The following is a 17,328-nucleotide window of genomic DNA, read 5'->3' as shown; positions in this document are numbered from 1 at the left end:
ATTAAAAAAACATTGGTAGTGGCGGTCAAAACATATTTGTGATGGCGGTTCTAACGCCCGCAGCAATCTTGTGCTAGCACAACTCAACATTTGCGCTGACCGGTGGACGGCTGCTAGCACAAATCTATACCAATTATTTTAAAATTTTAAAATGCAAAACTAAAATCACTACTGGAAATGGCGTATATGCCGAGTGCAAAACCTCATGCACTCAGCAAACAGTCTATTACCAAGAGCATACCCAAAATATACACTCTGCAAAACTCCTCTTTGCCAAGTGCTTTAATAAGGGCACTAGGCAAACAGCGGCTATGCTGAGTGCCAACTAAGCTACACTCGGCAAATAGAGGCACGTGCCATGCACATGCCATGTTAGTATTTTCCAAGTGCGCTTTGCCGAGTGTCTTTAGGAGCACTCGGCAAAATAGAAAAAACTTCCTCTTCTGTTCTCCAAACTTTCCACCATGGTCTCGAACTATACAAGGTACTACATATTAAAATTTGGTATATTTCTTATTAAGTTTGATATATTTAATTAATTTATTTCATTAAAAGGATATTTTGGGGATAATTCAAATTTGAATTGCAAGCGTTTCAAATAATGTAGTATAATGAATGGAAAAATTATATTCATTTTATTGAGTCAAATTTGAGGCATTGTCGAAGAATTGAAAGGAAAATTCAAACATCTTGTTCAATAACATGACAACGAATGTGTGGCTGAATATGTTTTAAATTCTATTAAATCAAACAAAGTCTGAAAATCTTAGGATTTGTCGTGATATCATGATATCATATGTGGAGGCTATGATAAAAAATTAAGGAGATTTCGCAAAAGTTCTCACATACGTTGCTTACAAAACGAAGTATCTCCGAAGTAGTTCCATAGACATAAGAAGGATCCATTAAGATTTTGAGTCAGATTGATGATTGAATTGGGGTTTCACTTCAGAACTTTTTGTATAGGCAATAGACATGATGGATTGTCTCGTGTAAATTTTTGGTTATTTTTTGAATCCATTTGATAATTTTAATTTTTCTGCAACCATTGTATTTAAATTGATGTAATTTGGTTTTGAACTAATACAACATGAAGTAATGGAATTTTTTCGTTGAAGCATCAAATATGAACTATTGAGTGAATTTTGCAAGGTATTTTCAATGTACATTCGATCAAATTTAGTAAAACACGTATTGGATACGAATAATTAGTTGATACAAATTGAATTTGAGCTATAATTGCATGAAATAATGGATTTTTCCGTAGAAGCATCAAATATGAATTTTTGAGTGAATTTGACAAGGCATTTGCAAAGTATATTTGAAAAAATTTAGTAGAACTCGTTTTGGAAAAGAAAGGTAGACAAAAAAACATATACTTTGCCGAGTGGCAAATCCCGGACACTCGGCAAACCTGAACTTTGCCGAGCGCCAGATCCAGAGCCCTCGGCAAACCTTTTCTTTGCCGAGTGTCAATGGGCCAGAGTACGATTCGAGCATCCAGCACCTTGATGGAGAAGTCATCATGAGGGTGGGAGGAGGCAAGAAACATGGGCGGTACTGGATTGGCAATAACACGCTAGACATCGCTACTACTCCCACTCTCTATGACGCGTCGCAAAAATATCACAGGATGTCCGGATTCACGTGTCCCTGTCCACTCCGGACGTTCATACTGTAGCATTACCGATTACGAATTAACATACTCAAAGAAATATAACTCAAAACAACATGGAATCCATAACTGATATGAACATCTCGTACAATGTAGTCGCAATAGATTCATCCTTTCTTTCGCAGGATGCAAGCATTAGTTGTACATAGTGCTATGCTTAATTGCTTAAAAATAGGGAACATAAAAAAAATCACCATGACTCCGACTCGAGTACATACATGGAATATAAATAATCTTAATGCTTTACATGCGTTGTTAGGATCGCAGATGCTGTTATTCTATGCCTACAAACTAGCTCATAAGAGAAACCAAGAAAGCAGAAAAGTGTCCATCCAGTCTAGATTTAAATGGCTCGATCTCGTGTATACGAGCAGCTGGAAGTAGTGAGTTGTATGTGTGATAGTAGTTACCATCATATCATTGGATGGCAATGGATCAGGGTACGAAATGGCCTGGATCCCTCAGAGGCAGGCGAGCTCCTTGAGGCAGCCTGTGGAGGAGCCCTTGGCATTGTTGCAGACGGCCATGGTCTTGTTGTTTTTGCCGCTGTACTCGACCTTGACATTGTCCATGGTGACTCCGCTACATGGGATCTTGTCGGTGCAGAGCAAGCTGACGGCCTCGGGGGTGGAGGAGGTGCCGGTGATGTTCTTAAAGGAGACGTCCTTGACGGTGACCTTGGAGCCGCCGCTGGCGGTGCAAATCTTGTTGGGGCAGTACTTCATGTCGATGATTATGGGGTTCGCCGCGTCCTCCATCTTGATGTTCTCATAGTGGATCTTGGAGGCTGTGAGCACCGACTTGGCGTCTTCGTACGCCTTGATCCGGAGGCCGTTAGTCGACTTCTTGAAAGTGCAGTCCTTCACGTTGATGTCAGTCACGTCCTTCTCGTCCTTGTACCGCCCAAGGCTGCCGATGCTGATGCCGTGTCCCGGGCCGCAGGTGACGCCGGTGATGTTGACCTTGGTGCTACCTGGGCCGATGGAGATGCAGTCGTCGCCAACACCGATAACCGTGTTGCTGATTGTGACCCCGGACGAGTCACCCATGTGGATGCCATCCGTGTTGGGGCTGTCCCCTGGCGCCGTGACCGTCACGTCCTTGATCACCATGTCCTTGCACTGGAACACGTTCATGTGGAAGAACTTGGAGTTGAGCAGCGTGATGCCGGACACCTCGCCGTTGTTCACGAAGTCCAGAACCAACGAGTTGGGTAGGATCTTGCAGTCGTACTTCTTGGCGCATGAGTTCTTGCTCCACACAGCGGGGCCTTGCCCGTCGAGCGTGCCCTTGCCGGTGATCACCAGATTGTCCACGCGCAGGATCTCGATCCAGTTGCCCTTGTACTGGCTCAAGTCCGTGGACGCCAGCAGGTTGCCGTCCAGCTGGATGGTCACGTCACCCTTGCACGGGCCCGTGAAGTTGAGCGGCCCGACCAGGAAGTCGCCCTTGGGGATCATGATCTTCTGCTTTCCGGTGCCGCCACACGCCGACGTCCATGCCTCCTGTACAGCCTTGGTGCAGTCCGTCTTGCCGCCGGCGGTCGCGCCCATCTTGGTGATGTCGCATGTCCCGCCGTCACAGGATCCACCACCACCCCCGGCCGGAGCGGAAGAGCTCTCCTTCGCCTTCCCGCCAGCATGCGCAGCGCAGACAAGCACAAGGAGGAAGAGAGTTCTCAGCATGGTGTTGTTGGGGAAGGCCATTTTGTCGCAAAGCTTTGTGTCTTGCATTGCTCGCCGATGGCTCCAGCCTATATATACCTATTGCTAACGGGCCTCTCGCTGCTATGTTTGTGGCATGGTCATATGGCCTATTGCTATTTTAAGACGAGGCGTCGCTCGCGGCCTCAAGTTTTTGTTCTATTTTCTCACCCGCACTTTGCTATTTTATTTTTGACCAAACAAAGTAGTAATAAGTAATAAATTAAATTAAACCAATCTTGTTTAGTTTCAGACTTTTAATTTCTCGGTTAATTAATACACAAATGTTTGTAGGACCTGTGTTCGAGTGGAAGTGTTTTTTTTTCAAAATTTGTGACTAAGTATTCAGTTTCATGTTCACATTCGTGTCTTATTTAACGTAGATCCCAATCCTCAAGCCTGCATGTTCGACAAGTTACTACCCAGTCTCGACATAAGTTTATATATACTGAACATGCACCTCATGTGAATGCATTATATTGTAGCCCCTTGGTCCACAAATACAGACATTATTCTTGTTACACTCTGTTTGGATGTAGATATTGGTATTAGGGATACCGAATACAAGCTGCTTGGATGGTCTAAGAATTGATATTGGAAACTTTACTTCAATATCTAATGGTATTCATCGCACTACCGCAGCCTCCCTCGTAATGCCGAGCGTTCTCCCTCCATATTGGCGGGAGTCGCCCTTCCCTCCCAAGATCTCTTCCTCCCCGCATGGCTGTATCTCTCTTCCTCCCCGCTCCCCTGTTCCTCTCCCTCTCCCTCTCCTCTCTCTCTTGGTTCCCGCACATCTTGAAAGGGCTTCGCCTCCTACAGGGTCCTCGCTCCCTCTCCCTCTGTAACACTCCAGAAGAAAACAAAGTAATCCTCTGGGAAATTACCACACGGTAGCACAAACATATAACAGAGTACACGGAAGCAACATAAATCGTTTAGATAGATTAATAAAGATTTCACTGGAGTGAAATGTACATTTCACAAACTGAACGATGTGAGAGAAATCAAACAACATTAGAGTCTCCACATTTATACATTTTATTATAAAATATTTGTTCAACATATATTAATAAGTGTGTGCACACGTGCTGCTACTCCCTTCCAAAGCATGCAATGTCCAAGCTCAAGCACCTGTGAGGAAAAAATCAACATGTGAGGTTTATGGAAAAACCTCAGCAATCAAACTGCTTTAACCAAGCTATATAAATCACAATTTGATTAAACATCAGATTAATAATTTGATATAAAAGAAGCATCATATTAAGACAGTGGATAACTTCAGGTAGAGAAATACATGAAAAGTTCATATCAATACTTCAATGCACATGCAAATGGTGCAATGCAATGCATGACTTCACTTCTAACCATAAATCCCAAGAAAGGAAGTGAGGGTTGTAACCACATTGCTACATCTCAATATGCGTTGCTGTACCGGTACTTATCACACCAATCCGGCTATGGTTTCTTCAAATGCATATTCAATATGAGAGTGCAAATAATGTATGATTGTAATGCATGAACTTCATATACCTCAAAAAATTATAACTCCAAGAGAAATGCCACAAGTGGATAAATGTATAAATCCACAAATAAAGCTAAAGTTAGATCTTATCTGACTAGTGTGAGCTTTTGAAATTTAATGGAGGCAATTTAAATAACAAAGTTAAAGCGAGTAGACCACATCGCTACGTTTACTTGCCTTCATCGAAGATCAAGAACATGAGCTAAGCACGGTCCGAAGGTGCACCACCTGTTCACAAATATGGCTCAGCACAGAAACAAACACACTTCATAGTAAAGACATCGAGTAAAGAAATTCTACGCTCGAACCCAACGTCCTCACTCTAACATATGCTAATGTACTGAAAACAGCAGCATTGTTGCTTCTTTTTTTGGAATCTTCAATTATGATGGACAAAAATTCTGATCTTTTTGCCACATGAAAGATAATTTCAGAACCTACAACTTTCTAGTTATCCAAAAGTATAGGGAAAATCATCAATATTGGGTAGATTCGAGGTAAACCTTAATCTAACAATCTGACGGATTCTGTAGAACAGTCCTATTAAAACAGTCATAATCGAAGCTTCAAAATTTGGATGAATATGAACTTCACCAATCTGGAAAGCTTGTGAAATTTCTACAACTCTTGCAACTACCAAAAGGTCCAAATATGTCGTTAAGTTTCCTAAACTTCATGTTAATAGACACTACCTAGAATTATGAGACTGAAAAACAGTTAGATTTCAACCTTAGTTTTCCCTCATCTTAAATCTGATTGAGGTGTTCTCTACGACCATGGAAAGATATTTAATTATTTTCCAACTCAAATAAAGGTTTAATATTTGTTTGAGTTGATTAAAAGCACAAAAAACTCCCACCAACAGAAACTGCACTACATAGGATTGATTAGGGTAAACCCTTAACCTTAGTCCTAACGGCAACTAACACCGCTACTCCCATGAGCTAGAAACTTTTAAAACCAGAGGGAAAACATGTTCTACATCAAGAGCACGCCTCACCTAGGATTTTCCTTTGAAAACAACAAAGGCAACGGCGATGACGACGACAACTACGGCTATTCCGCTCTGTATCCCCTTCTTCCTTACATCCAACCTCGCTACACTACACCACACAAGGCCGCCACCATGAACAGCGAGGAAAACCATCAAGATGGGGGGAAACGGAAAGAGAAAAGGAAGCCCAACCAATTTTCGGAGAGGAACGGCGAGAGTCGATGATGACGAGCCCTAATTTCCCTTATCTTCTATTCTCTTCTGTTCATCTCCCTCTCCCCTCTCTCTCTGTTCTTTGAATCGTCATAGCAACAGGAGGTGGCGGCGCAGGTAGGGGCATGGGATTTAGGGTTTGGAAAGGGAGGGGTCGAGTACTGTAGCGCGGGTTCTGTAGCACAGGCCCGCGCCAAGCAACTTAAAAACTATAATCTTTTGATCCAAACTCCAAATGCGATATGTAAATAGTTAAACGGAATGTACTCGACGAGCTATACGCAACCACAATGTTCATTCGTCTATTTGAGCAATGTATAAAAAAAATATTAATTTTGGCTATCAACTTTATTTATTTCCATGTAGAAAACATAATTTTCCCTTAGTTCAATTTCGGTGTTACACCCTCTCCTTGCTCCCCTCTCCCTCTCTCGCGCGCATCTTGTAGGGTGCCGCCGCTCCTGCAGGGTCCCCCTCCCCTGCCCGCCCCTGCCCACAGTGGCATCTTTTAGGGGTGCCGCCGCTCGTGTAGGGTCTCCGCTGGCCTGGGTGGTGCTGGTAACGATGCCCACCAGCCCTCCATCGGGTCCAGAAGCACCTCACCGGGGGGGGGGGGGGGGTCGAGGTCGGCGCCGCCGATGAGCGCTTGCTGGCGAGGAGCAGCGACGATGAGGGATGGGCGAAGTGGACAAGATAGAGTCAATTCTCAATTTATACATCCAAACATGAATGGGTATTGGCCACTTTGTTGAATTCTACGCAGCAATTTCATCTACATCCAAACAATGGAATTGATATTGTAACCCATTTCCGAAGCTAGTCTGATTCGGTACCGAACCCAATTCAATACCAAGCTCTCCAATATCAACATCAAAAGAGAGCTCTCCAATATCAACATCAAAAGAGAGCTTAAAATTGAATTCTACGCAGCAATTTCATAGAATGTTTTAAGAAAATAAAAGAGAGGAAGGTGCACATAAATATACCCACATCATTGTCTTCCCCTCCACAATATGCTACTTCACCGATGCCCGGCACAAAATTTAGCTTGCTGAAAAACTTACTTTTGCAAAGTTCGAATCTCAGAAGTGGTTAATAATGAAGGACATCAGTACGCCAAGTTTAACTATTCGTTAAAAAAAACACAAAGATCAATACCCAAGTTCCCTCAGAAAAATGCATGATGCATGCCTTTTATATGAACTTTGTGAACATTTACCACTATGAAAACTAGGTCAAACGCTGGAATGCCTTTCTTCCCTTTTCTAATTCATTTATTCATTTTCTGCTTCTTTTCTCATCCACATAAACGGCCTAAATTACCCCTGCGCTGGGAATGAAGAAGTGAGCAGCGGAAGAGCTGCACAAGTCCGGTACCATGGCCGCGCCATGCGCTGACCGCCGTGAGCGCTGTGCCAAGCTGCCCCTGCCTACTCCGCGCTGCCGGCCGGCCTCTGCGCCCGTTTCCCCTGCTTATCTTCAATTGGGAGGAGGATCTTCAAAGCACCTCCAATTGCCGCCCCTATCTTCACGCCCATGAGGGCAAATCTGTGGCCGGCTGCTCCCTGCTCTCGAGGAGCTTTTGGCTAATCCGTGGGCTCTTTGCTTTTGCTCATGATATTGTGCTGATGATGTTGTCCATTGCTTCCCATTTCACCCTGCTAGTGCTAGGCATACATGGCCAACGGGCCAGCCCGGCACGGCATCGGGCCGGCACGGCCCGTTAGTGCTCGGGCCTTCACGGGCTGTTGTGTCTCATGGATCATGGATCGGGCCGCTGCGTGTTTCGTGCCTGGTCTTCGGCCCAGGCATGCCAAATCCAATTTTCGGATCTTGCCGACCCATGAAGCACGCCCAAAACAACGGGTCGTGCCAGTTCACAGCCCAACAACCATAATCAAACTTTTCATTATAATTAGATATCCATCAACAACTTGTGATCATCATACATATATTTAAGTATGTAACATAACATACCACAAATGCACAACACACAACACAAGTACACATCAGATAACAAGAACATGATAATCAAAATGCTAATGTGCAATGCTGTCTCATTAAAACCTTTCTAGGTAAAACTCACTCTTGTGAGAAACCCTAGAAAGAAAAAAAAAAGAGTGCTGCCAGCTCGGACATAGGTCTTAGTTATTACAATCTATAGTGGCATAGTTCAAATGGCCACCCAAAATGATAGTGAGTCCACATATTTCTCACTCATCTCACAACAAAAGCTCAACTCACTCACTCTCAGCTCACAGCATAGCGCTGCCACCACAAGTTCCTTCCTCTTCATCAAGGTACAGGTTCTTGAATGCCTCCTCAATCTCTGTGTCCTCATTATCGTGTTGTTCTCTTCTTGCTCCTAGCTCCCAATCCTTGATGCAGGTCAACATCTCCATATTCTCTAGTGACATGCGATGCCGCTCTTCAAGTATCCTGCCTGACAAACTGAAACAAGATTCAGAAGAGAGTAGATACAGGAACTAACATGATATCTCTAGCCATTATAGATAGGATTGGATAGGTTAGCTTATGGTCACCAGAGAAGTAAGTCAAAGACCGCTCTTCGGCAATGCCAATGGCCACTACAATGGTACAACCTAGCGGCGGCCGCCCAATTTACGGCTCTCGTCTCCTTCCGCTATGATGCGTCGTCGCTAGGTCATCGCTCGTGCCACACAGCAGGCAGAGTATGGCCGCACAGGTTGGACCTTGAACGCCTCAGCCATCCAATTAGGGTCTGTTTGGAAATTGGACGCTTAATTTAAGCTAATATAAGCATCCTGTCATGATGGGCTTAAAATAAATCTCAGATCTGTTTGGACAGTAAGCACAATAAACACACCAGAAAAGAAAGTGGGTGTGAGTATCTGGTGGGCCTCACCATCAAATAAGCACAATAAGCATACCCTGCAGACCCTGTTTGGAGGCCAAAAAGCTTATTTGGAGGGGCTTATAATAAGCACTCATGAACTAAACAGGGTCTTAGTGCGCCGAGGAAAAGAAGTTCCACGAGTGAGTTTTGAAAACTATGGGCGAAGGCACTCACTGCTATAACGGAGAAGCTTGCCGCATTAGAGGGAAGCAATGCAGGTTTATTGAGTGTAGCGGCACATGCCCCCCTCATCCATCGCTTGGTCTACCACCGCTACCGGCCACCATCCGCCAGTCTTCCCACTCCACTTGGCCCCCTCACCCACGCTGCCAGACAAATCGCCACCGCCGTCTTCTCCTCTAAGACCCGTGAGCCTGCCATCGCCTGAAAACCTGAAGTCCCTATGATCCGCCTACCGCCGCCATCACCCCGAGAGAGGCGACCTCGCCCGCGATTGCCCCCCTCCCCACACCCCCCAACCACCCTTGGACGGTAGCGGTTAGGGGTGACAAGCGGCGCAAGCCCAGCGTTGATGAGGAGGGCATGTGCCGCTACGCTGATGAGAATGTTTACGTAAAGGGAAGGTGGAGTGAGATAGTTGGCTCTGTCGACGAGATCTTAGGTCGGAATCTTAGGGGTCTGTTCCTCGCGCGTCATTGCTAAAGTAAGGCTCACTTCGTTCGCCCTTGTCGTCGGTCATCTCCGCATCTCCAACCACAGGTATCCATATCTGGTGCTGCCTCCGCCCGAGCGAATGCCGCTCCCCTACCCTAATTCCTAGCCCATAGATTGTCAAACCGCTACCCCCAGCCGACGGCTCCCCCGCTACCATCCGTAGCTGCCCCACAACCATACACCACCGCGGGTCTTCCCTGCCGCCTTCCTCCCTTTTTTTTCTAAGATCACCGGTAACCACGCCCTAAGAAGATAGGAGAGGGGGGCGGCAGGGAAGATAAACAGTGACGTTGCGCGCAATGGATAGATTTAGCAGAAATTTCCGCTGAGGGAGGATCTCCGCCAAAATAGCTTGTGCTGTTGTGCATGGGAGACGAAGAGAGAACAACATGGCATTGTACTTGGTTCATATGAAAAAAAGTTGACAAAGATGAGAAAATAATTTAGAAATACCCAAAATGGTATCATAGCATATTATTTTATAATAATTTTATAAAGGTTATATGATGAAAGTTAAATTTTGGATGGTATTTAGAGAAGCCCCATTTCTACAATGGTAATTCCAAATTCTCGTGGTGATCTCGCCCCACTCGTGCAAAGTGTTTCCACAGTCACTTCAGGACATCCCGACCATGGGATTCTAGATCGAACGGCTGCAAAAGAGATCGCCACGTGAATTAGCTCGCCGCCGTCACGCGACACGCGCCCGCGAGGAAACGAGCACGACGCGGCGACTCCCGGCCGCGGGCACGCCGTGTAACACCCGAGTGTTAAACTTGGGTTTAACTAGCTAACTAGTGATCCAATTCTCTCGGTTACAAGTCGAGTCACAAATCGAGTCAAAACTCGATTTCAAATTCTGGAGCCAAAGGAACCCAGATACTCTGGGTTTGAATCTGGAAATTCCGGATTTACCCGGATACTCTGGATCTTCTTCCGGATAGTCCGGACTTGAAATCCTATATCACGTGTTAGGGTCTTTTTACTGTTTCCAAACGGTAAAACATCAGCTTTTCTCTCTTCCTCACTCCCCCACGAGCTCTCCCTCTCTCCTTACCCTAAACTCCAAATCCTTCCTTACAAATCCATTCCAAGGCCCAAGAAGTTTCTACCGGCGTGGGGAATCATCCTTTCTATGAGCTTCACCTTGGGGTGGCTTCGGTTCAAGCTCTTGGTGCAAGGGAAGCCTACTCAAGGTACTCGAGATAGGGTTTAAAGGAGTGATCGTTCTCGGATGTTTTAAGCGATTTCTTTTGGGTCAATCATCTCCATATGAGTCCCTCTGCTAGGGTCTAGAATGGTTTCGATTTTTGTAGGTTGGTTTTGCTAGAAATCAGAATTTCAGTTTTGGGGGCGAAAGCTGTGCAAAACCCGGAGACTCCAGGTATAAGCCCAGATACTCCGGATTTGGAACACTCCGGGGAAAACTCCGGGTATAGGCCCGGAAACTCCGTCTTGGGGGTCCGGACACTCCGGATAATGGTCCGGATATTCCGGATATCTGAAAATGTCGTCAACTAATATGGGCGTACCTTTGGGTAGATTATTAGTACGTATACTCGTGCAATGACTAATTTATCATTACAAATCATAATTGCATTCCTCATATCATATGCATACGTGTAGCATCATATGCATACGTGTAGCAGCCGCCGCGGAGGAGGTTGTGTACGAGTTGGTCGCGGAGCCACGGGAGCCGCTAGAGCAGGCCCAGCAGGTGGAGAGGCGTGAGAACCAGGCCCAAGGCCCAGTTGACCCCGGTGCTGAGCAGCAGACTCAAGGCAAGCCCCAGTGCATGTCCTATTATTTTAAATTATGACATCTATATACGTTTCTATTACATGTGCATTACGTTTCGGGAGTTGATTGGAACCCTAGTTGCATGATCCTTAGGTTCCTTGAGTTATACTAGCATGTATAGGACGATAGAAATGCTATGCTTAATAAGTTCTCGATAGAAGTCGAGTGACTTCTTGTCACTCGCGAGATATAGGATATTTAGAAGTCGGGTAATTTCCGGTTACTCGCGAGATATAAGTTATATGTGTTTATATTACAGTCCATGAGTTATTGAAAATGATATGGAAATGTGAGACCGGACGGGGAGTGATGTTGATGTATAGGTATGGTAGCAGGACAGAGTTCCTGGGTGTTTTAGCCCCGTCTGAGTCGGTTAAGGACCGGTCGTTATCGGCAGTGCTGATCGGGGATTGAGCTGTACTAACCGCATGCCGGGAGTAGGAGATAGTCGAAACCGGTAAGCCGAGTACTGCTTTGCTTCAAAAGTACAGGAACCCGCACCCAACTCCTGGGGTAGTTGAGTAGTCGCGGAGAAATGGGGATGCATATGTTTACTTTTGGTGGTCTCACGTTGAGCTCGGCTGACCATATGTCGTTGGGCTGGTTCCTGTAGTTCGAGGCGGGGAGGGGAAAGGTCGGTGCGTGGGGTCCGACGGGGCTTTTGCGTGTCGTGTTGGTTAGGTCCACCTTGCAAGGTTAAATCGGATCGATTCGTCGTGTCTCGCGGATATGAGGGCCTTGATCTCTTTGTCGCCTCGTAGAAAAAAGAGTTAGAATATTAGTGATATATGATGGATACTACTTTGAATCACTATTGAATGCTCCAATATGGTTGTTTTAGATATGCAAACATTAGTGGATAGTCTTCCTATATAAAATATGCGGCTAAAATATTGAAAATAAGAATCCATATATAGATGCATTTCTGCAAAATGAACCACCAGCCAGAAAGCTTTGCATGTCTAGATATGTGGGCTAAGTCTACCCAATAGTCGGGTAAGCCTTGCTGAGTATTAGTATACTCAGGGTTTTGTTGGAAAAATGATTTCAGGACCCGTACACGTAGACTTCTGTCCGTGTTGCGCCAAGTTTATTCGACTGTACGCGGATGGGTGGAACGTTGAGGACCCAGGCGCGTAGCATTTGGAGTGTATGGAATTGCACACTCGTGGGCTGAGTGCGTAATTCATTTCCGTTCTTATATATTGTAGTGGCAGATTCCATGTTTATCAAACTTTGTATAAATAGCAGACACACTTGTATATTATTATGTATTTCAAACTCGGTTTGTAATTTAAATATTTCATAGCATATGGTGTTTGTATTTTTAAGTATTGTGTGGTACTCGTACCATCTGTGCTCATCTTCGTGTGAAACTACCGGTGTTGTTTCGATCGGGCCGTGAATTGAGAAATGATCGCTAAATTAAGCCGTTAAACTTATACGCCCGATATGTTCAAATGACGGTCATTATCCTTAATTATCCTTACAGTTTTAATTTGACGTTCCGTCGCACGCCGCCCCCGCGTCACTCCATGACGCGATGCCCCTGCTCGCCTCCCCCGCCGCGCCGCCGGGCATCGCCGCCGGCGTCCGCCTCCTCGGGTCCGGCGACCTCCCCGCCGCCGCGCGCCTCGCCGCGGCCGCCTCCTCCTCGTCCCCGCTCCCGTTCGCCGCGGTGCTCCTCCACCGCCCGCTGCCCCCGCGGCTCGGCTACTGCCTCCACGCCCGCGCCGCGCGCTCGGGCCTCCTCGCGGACCGCTACCTCGCCAACGCGCTGCTCGCCTTCTACGTCCGCCTCCCGGGCCACCTGCCGCACGCGCTCAGGGCGTTCGATGACCTGCCCCGCCGCGACGTCGTCGCGCACTCCTCCGTCCTCGCCGCGTTCCTCCGCGCGGGCCACCCGCGGCGCGCGCTCCTCCACCTCAGGACCATGGCCTCCGGCGGCTGCGGCGCCGACGAGGGGGTCGCCCCCAGCGCGCACGCGCTCTCGGCCGCGGCCAAGGCGTGCGCCGTGCTGCGTGACCTCCGCGCCGGCGTCTGCGTGCACGGGACCATCTTCGTGCGAGGGTTCGGCGACGACGGGGTCGTGCTGAGCGCGCTCGTGGACATGTACGGCCACGCGGGCGCGCCGGCCAACGCACGGAGGGCGTTCGAGGAAATGCACGCCCCGGACGGGATATGCTACACGTCGCTGATATCCGCGTTCGTGCGGAACGACTGGTTCGAGGAGGCACTGCGGTGGTTCCGCGCCATGGTTGCAACTAATGGGGTCTGGCCAGATGGCTGCACGTTTGGTTCCATGATGACGGCACTGGGGAACTTGAAGAGGGCGAGGCAGGGCCAGGAGGCGCATGCGCAGGTTGTGACGCGTGGCCTTTGTGGGAACGTGATCGTGGAGAGCAGCACGCTCGACATGTATGCTAAGTGTGGGATGATGTTGGATGCACGCAAGGTGTTCGACAGGATGAAGGTTAGGAATGCAGTTTCATGGTGCGCGTTGCTTGGGGGGTATTGCCAAAGCGGGGAGCATGAGAAGGTTCTCGTTTTGTTTCGGCAGATGGATTTGGAGGACGATGACTGGTATAGCTTGGGAACTCTTCTGCGGTCTTGCGCTGGCCTGTCTGCAATGAAGCTAGGTAAAGAAATCCACTGCCGCTTTATCAGAATGAGAGGGTGCAGAGACGTCATTGTTGAGTCAGCACTCGTCGACCTCTACGCGAAATGTGGTGCGGTTGAATATGCGCACAGGGTTTTTGAAATGAGCAGTGTCCGCAACATGATTACTTGGAATGCCATGATTTGTGGTTTTGCTCAGAATGGCTATGGCGAACGAGCTATCAGTCTATTCAATAAGATGGTCAGGGAAGGGGTTAGGCCAGACTACATCAGTTTCATTGGTGTTATTTTTGCCTGTAGTCATACTGGTATGGTTGAGGAAGGAAGGAACTACTTCAACTCGATGACCAAGGACTACAACATTGCCCCTGGTATTGAACACTACAATTGCATGGTTGACCTCCTCAGTAGAGTAGAGCTTCTGGAAGAGGCTGAAGATTTGGTGAACAAGTCACCATTTAGAGATGATTCATCACTGTGGGCAGCGATCCTTGGTGCCTGCGCTACACATACAAACCCTGATGTAGCAGTAAGAGTTGCAAAGAAAATGATGGAATTGAAGCCTCAATACCACTTGAGCTACGTTCTTCTTGAAAATGTATACAGAACCATTGGGCGATGGGAAGATGCTGTGGAGGTAAGGAAGCTGATGGAATCAAGAAAGGTGAAGAAAGAACCTGGGACAAGCTGGATTGATGCAAACAGAAGCAAACTGTACGTGTGTAAGGCTAAGGAGGGAGCTTCACAACTTGTACCCTATGGGGACATGAGTGCAGATGAGGAAGTACAGTCCATATAATTGATTTGGCATGGTGGTGATTTGGATATCAGAAATAATGCTTATAAGTCATTTCTGAATTGTCTGGACGAATTTTAGCAGGTCTTATTTTGAAAAGGCTGTAATTTTATGAATTGCCATTGCAAATTGGCACCAGCTGGCAACATGCGAAATCCAGTCCATCAACTGATAGAAAATGTGATCGATCTGCTCTGCAAAGATAATCATATGTGCTTTACAGTTACAACATATATTAATGTCTGCGCAACCACAGAGGCTCTTAGAGGTTGCAGACTACTTGGTTGTTTGGATCTCAAGTTTTATAAAAGCGAGATCCCATAATACCAGTTTTCCCCTGGTTTTTAGAATGGTTGATTGCCCTTGGTCACCATGGAGACAAAAGGGATCTGTCAAGCAAGCTGTCCACAGCTGTAGGCTTCCTTTTGTAAGGACGAGTATTTTTAACTGTGCCAGGCATAGTTATCAGTAATCTGGGTTTTCATGTTTTTCACCTGATCTTTGCTTCCAGCTGATAGCATAACTAGTTTCAATCAAAGTGTTCCTTCAGAATTCAAGATGAGTTATTCCTGTTAAGTAACTCCAGTTTCTAAGACCTTCTAGGATAGAGTCTCAAACTGTCTGTCATATTTTACTTGACTTTTTGTACTTTTTTTTTGTACTAAAGATTTGAGTAAATTTTGCACCTCCTGGTCTACAAGTGACCTAATATGTAAAAAGAGAAATCAGCAATTTTATCCTTTGTAATTGTGTGGGAGAAGTTACCAGAGAAGTATCATGCATCCTTCGAGAATCTGCTCTTTGTTGATCAATCAATGCAGTGATGGTGCTGTTTGATCTAGCAAACTGGTGATAGCACTGAATCTATTCAGAGATTGACTCTTATTAGGGTTAACAAGAAAAATATTGCCGTGTACCTTTTGATATTGCTGCAACCTCACAGAGCTGAAATTTCGAATATTGTTGTTGTTTGTAACAGGCAGTGCAATTAAGATTTTTATGCAGAATAATTAGGATCGAATTACTCACATTATGATAAGTTCAGTTTCTTGTTTTCTGATTTTTCTATCATCGCTATTAGTGTATTTATAAATTCAGATGGTGTGCATGCGTGTGAACCGTGGATCAAAGTAGATGTTGTTTAGCATATGATCGTTAACACTATCTAATTTGTTCATCCACAGGTCCTCTTATATGATTCACTCTGATGAGCTTAATCTGGCCACATACACTGGCGACAACTGATGAGGATGTTATACTCCATTTATAAGGCAGAAGAAGATAGATGCTGCTCCAATGCCAGGACACAGACTCTGCAGTTTTCAACTTGATGTAGTATAATATAAGAGAAGCTCTCAATATGATCCAACAGTAACTATCATATATTATTTGCAAAATCAAGCTCTGCAGCACACACGCGTGTGCCAACTGCAGTTCATATTGTCGAATCCGCTGTAAGATCTTGGAAATTTTACTTCGGTTGATTGACATTTCTGTGATGCAGATCCCATTAGGTACTCAAAAGAAAGCCTAAAATGACACTATTGGTCTACCTATTGCAAATTTGCAATGATGCTTTATCATGGGTTTTACCACCTCTTTCCTGCTGTAGTCAACTGGCCAACCTATCTTTTGCTTGTCTGTAAGTACCTGCAATACATTGTTCTGTTCATTAGCATGCTGACTTTCATTCACTCGTTTCCAATTTGAGGGGCTGACTTATGTGTTGCACTTGATGAGTAGCAGTCAAATTGAAGAATGCTCTGCCCCAATTCCTAGCCACTCCTACCGTAATTTTGGAACAGAGTAAGCTCCTTATCCAGTGAATTTTTGTGCTGCGGCCATCCGGATCTGGTCTGGTGCTGTTTGGTTCTGATGCACCTTCACCGACACCTTCAGGGGAGAGGTAGGCAGTTTCATGCAACTCTTAACCGTCCTGAAATTTAGTTTAGCTGATGAACTCTTCTATTAGCACATCGACAAGTGTCCATCTGAAGCGTGCGCGGTGATCCCAATCTCCATGATGGGAATCATGTGCACGAATCAGGAAAGCGGGGGAAAACACATTTTAATCTGGACCTTTTGCAAGATCAAATTCTTTGCTGAGGTAAGCACCAAATACAATATTGCACTTAAAAGTCTTAACTCTGCTTTAATCTACCATACGGAAAAGGAGCAGCTGATCTGATCCCTCCCCGGTACTTGGCCCTTCTTAATCTGTTCAGTCCAGGATGATGGCTCGTACTATCATCGTACCGTGATTTCGCTGTTGGTGATTGCTCCCTACTCAAGCTTCCGTACGTGATTACTGCTGCGGACATGGACGAGCCACCCCCCCCCCCCCCTGCCCCTGCCAGCCATGGGTTTGGGTTCTGTTGAACTGGCTGCTGGGGAACGGAGACCGGCGCAGAGCCATGCCGCGTCGGTTGCAGGATGGACCAAGCTCTGGA

At 46.1% G+C, this 17,328-nt stretch overlaps 2 protein-coding genes across 2 annotated transcripts; one reads left to right on the top strand and one right to left on the bottom strand.

The window, feature by feature from the left end:
- Window positions 1-1,946: 1,946 nt before the first annotated feature.
- Window positions 1,947-3,390, bottom strand: LOC120669731 (exopolygalacturonase-like). Its single transcript, XM_039949568.1, has one exon. It carries the CDS (start codon window positions 3,379-3,381, stop codon window positions 2,137-2,139), a length of 1,245 nt encoding a protein of 414 aa, XP_039805502.1. The 5' UTR covers window positions 3,382-3,390; the 3' UTR covers window positions 1,947-2,136.
- A 9,616-nt stretch (window positions 3,391-13,006) lies between these two features.
- Window positions 13,007-15,724, top strand: LOC120669403 (pentatricopeptide repeat-containing protein At1g03540-like). Its single transcript, XM_039949163.1, has one exon. It carries the CDS (start codon window positions 13,007-13,009, stop codon window positions 14,879-14,881), a length of 1,875 nt encoding a protein of 624 aa, XP_039805097.1. The 3' UTR covers window positions 14,882-15,724.
- The last annotated feature ends 1,604 nt before the right edge of the window (window positions 15,725-17,328 follow it).

The sequence above is a fragment of the Panicum virgatum genome, chromosome 4N (assembly GCF_016808335.1).
Source record: "Panicum virgatum strain AP13 chromosome 4N, P.virgatum_v5, whole genome shotgun sequence".
NCBI classification, from domain to species: Eukaryota; Viridiplantae; Streptophyta; class Magnoliopsida; order Poales; family Poaceae; genus Panicum; species Panicum virgatum.
Note: the sequence above shows the minus strand (reverse complement) of the source record. Positions and strands in the feature narration are given on the sequence as shown.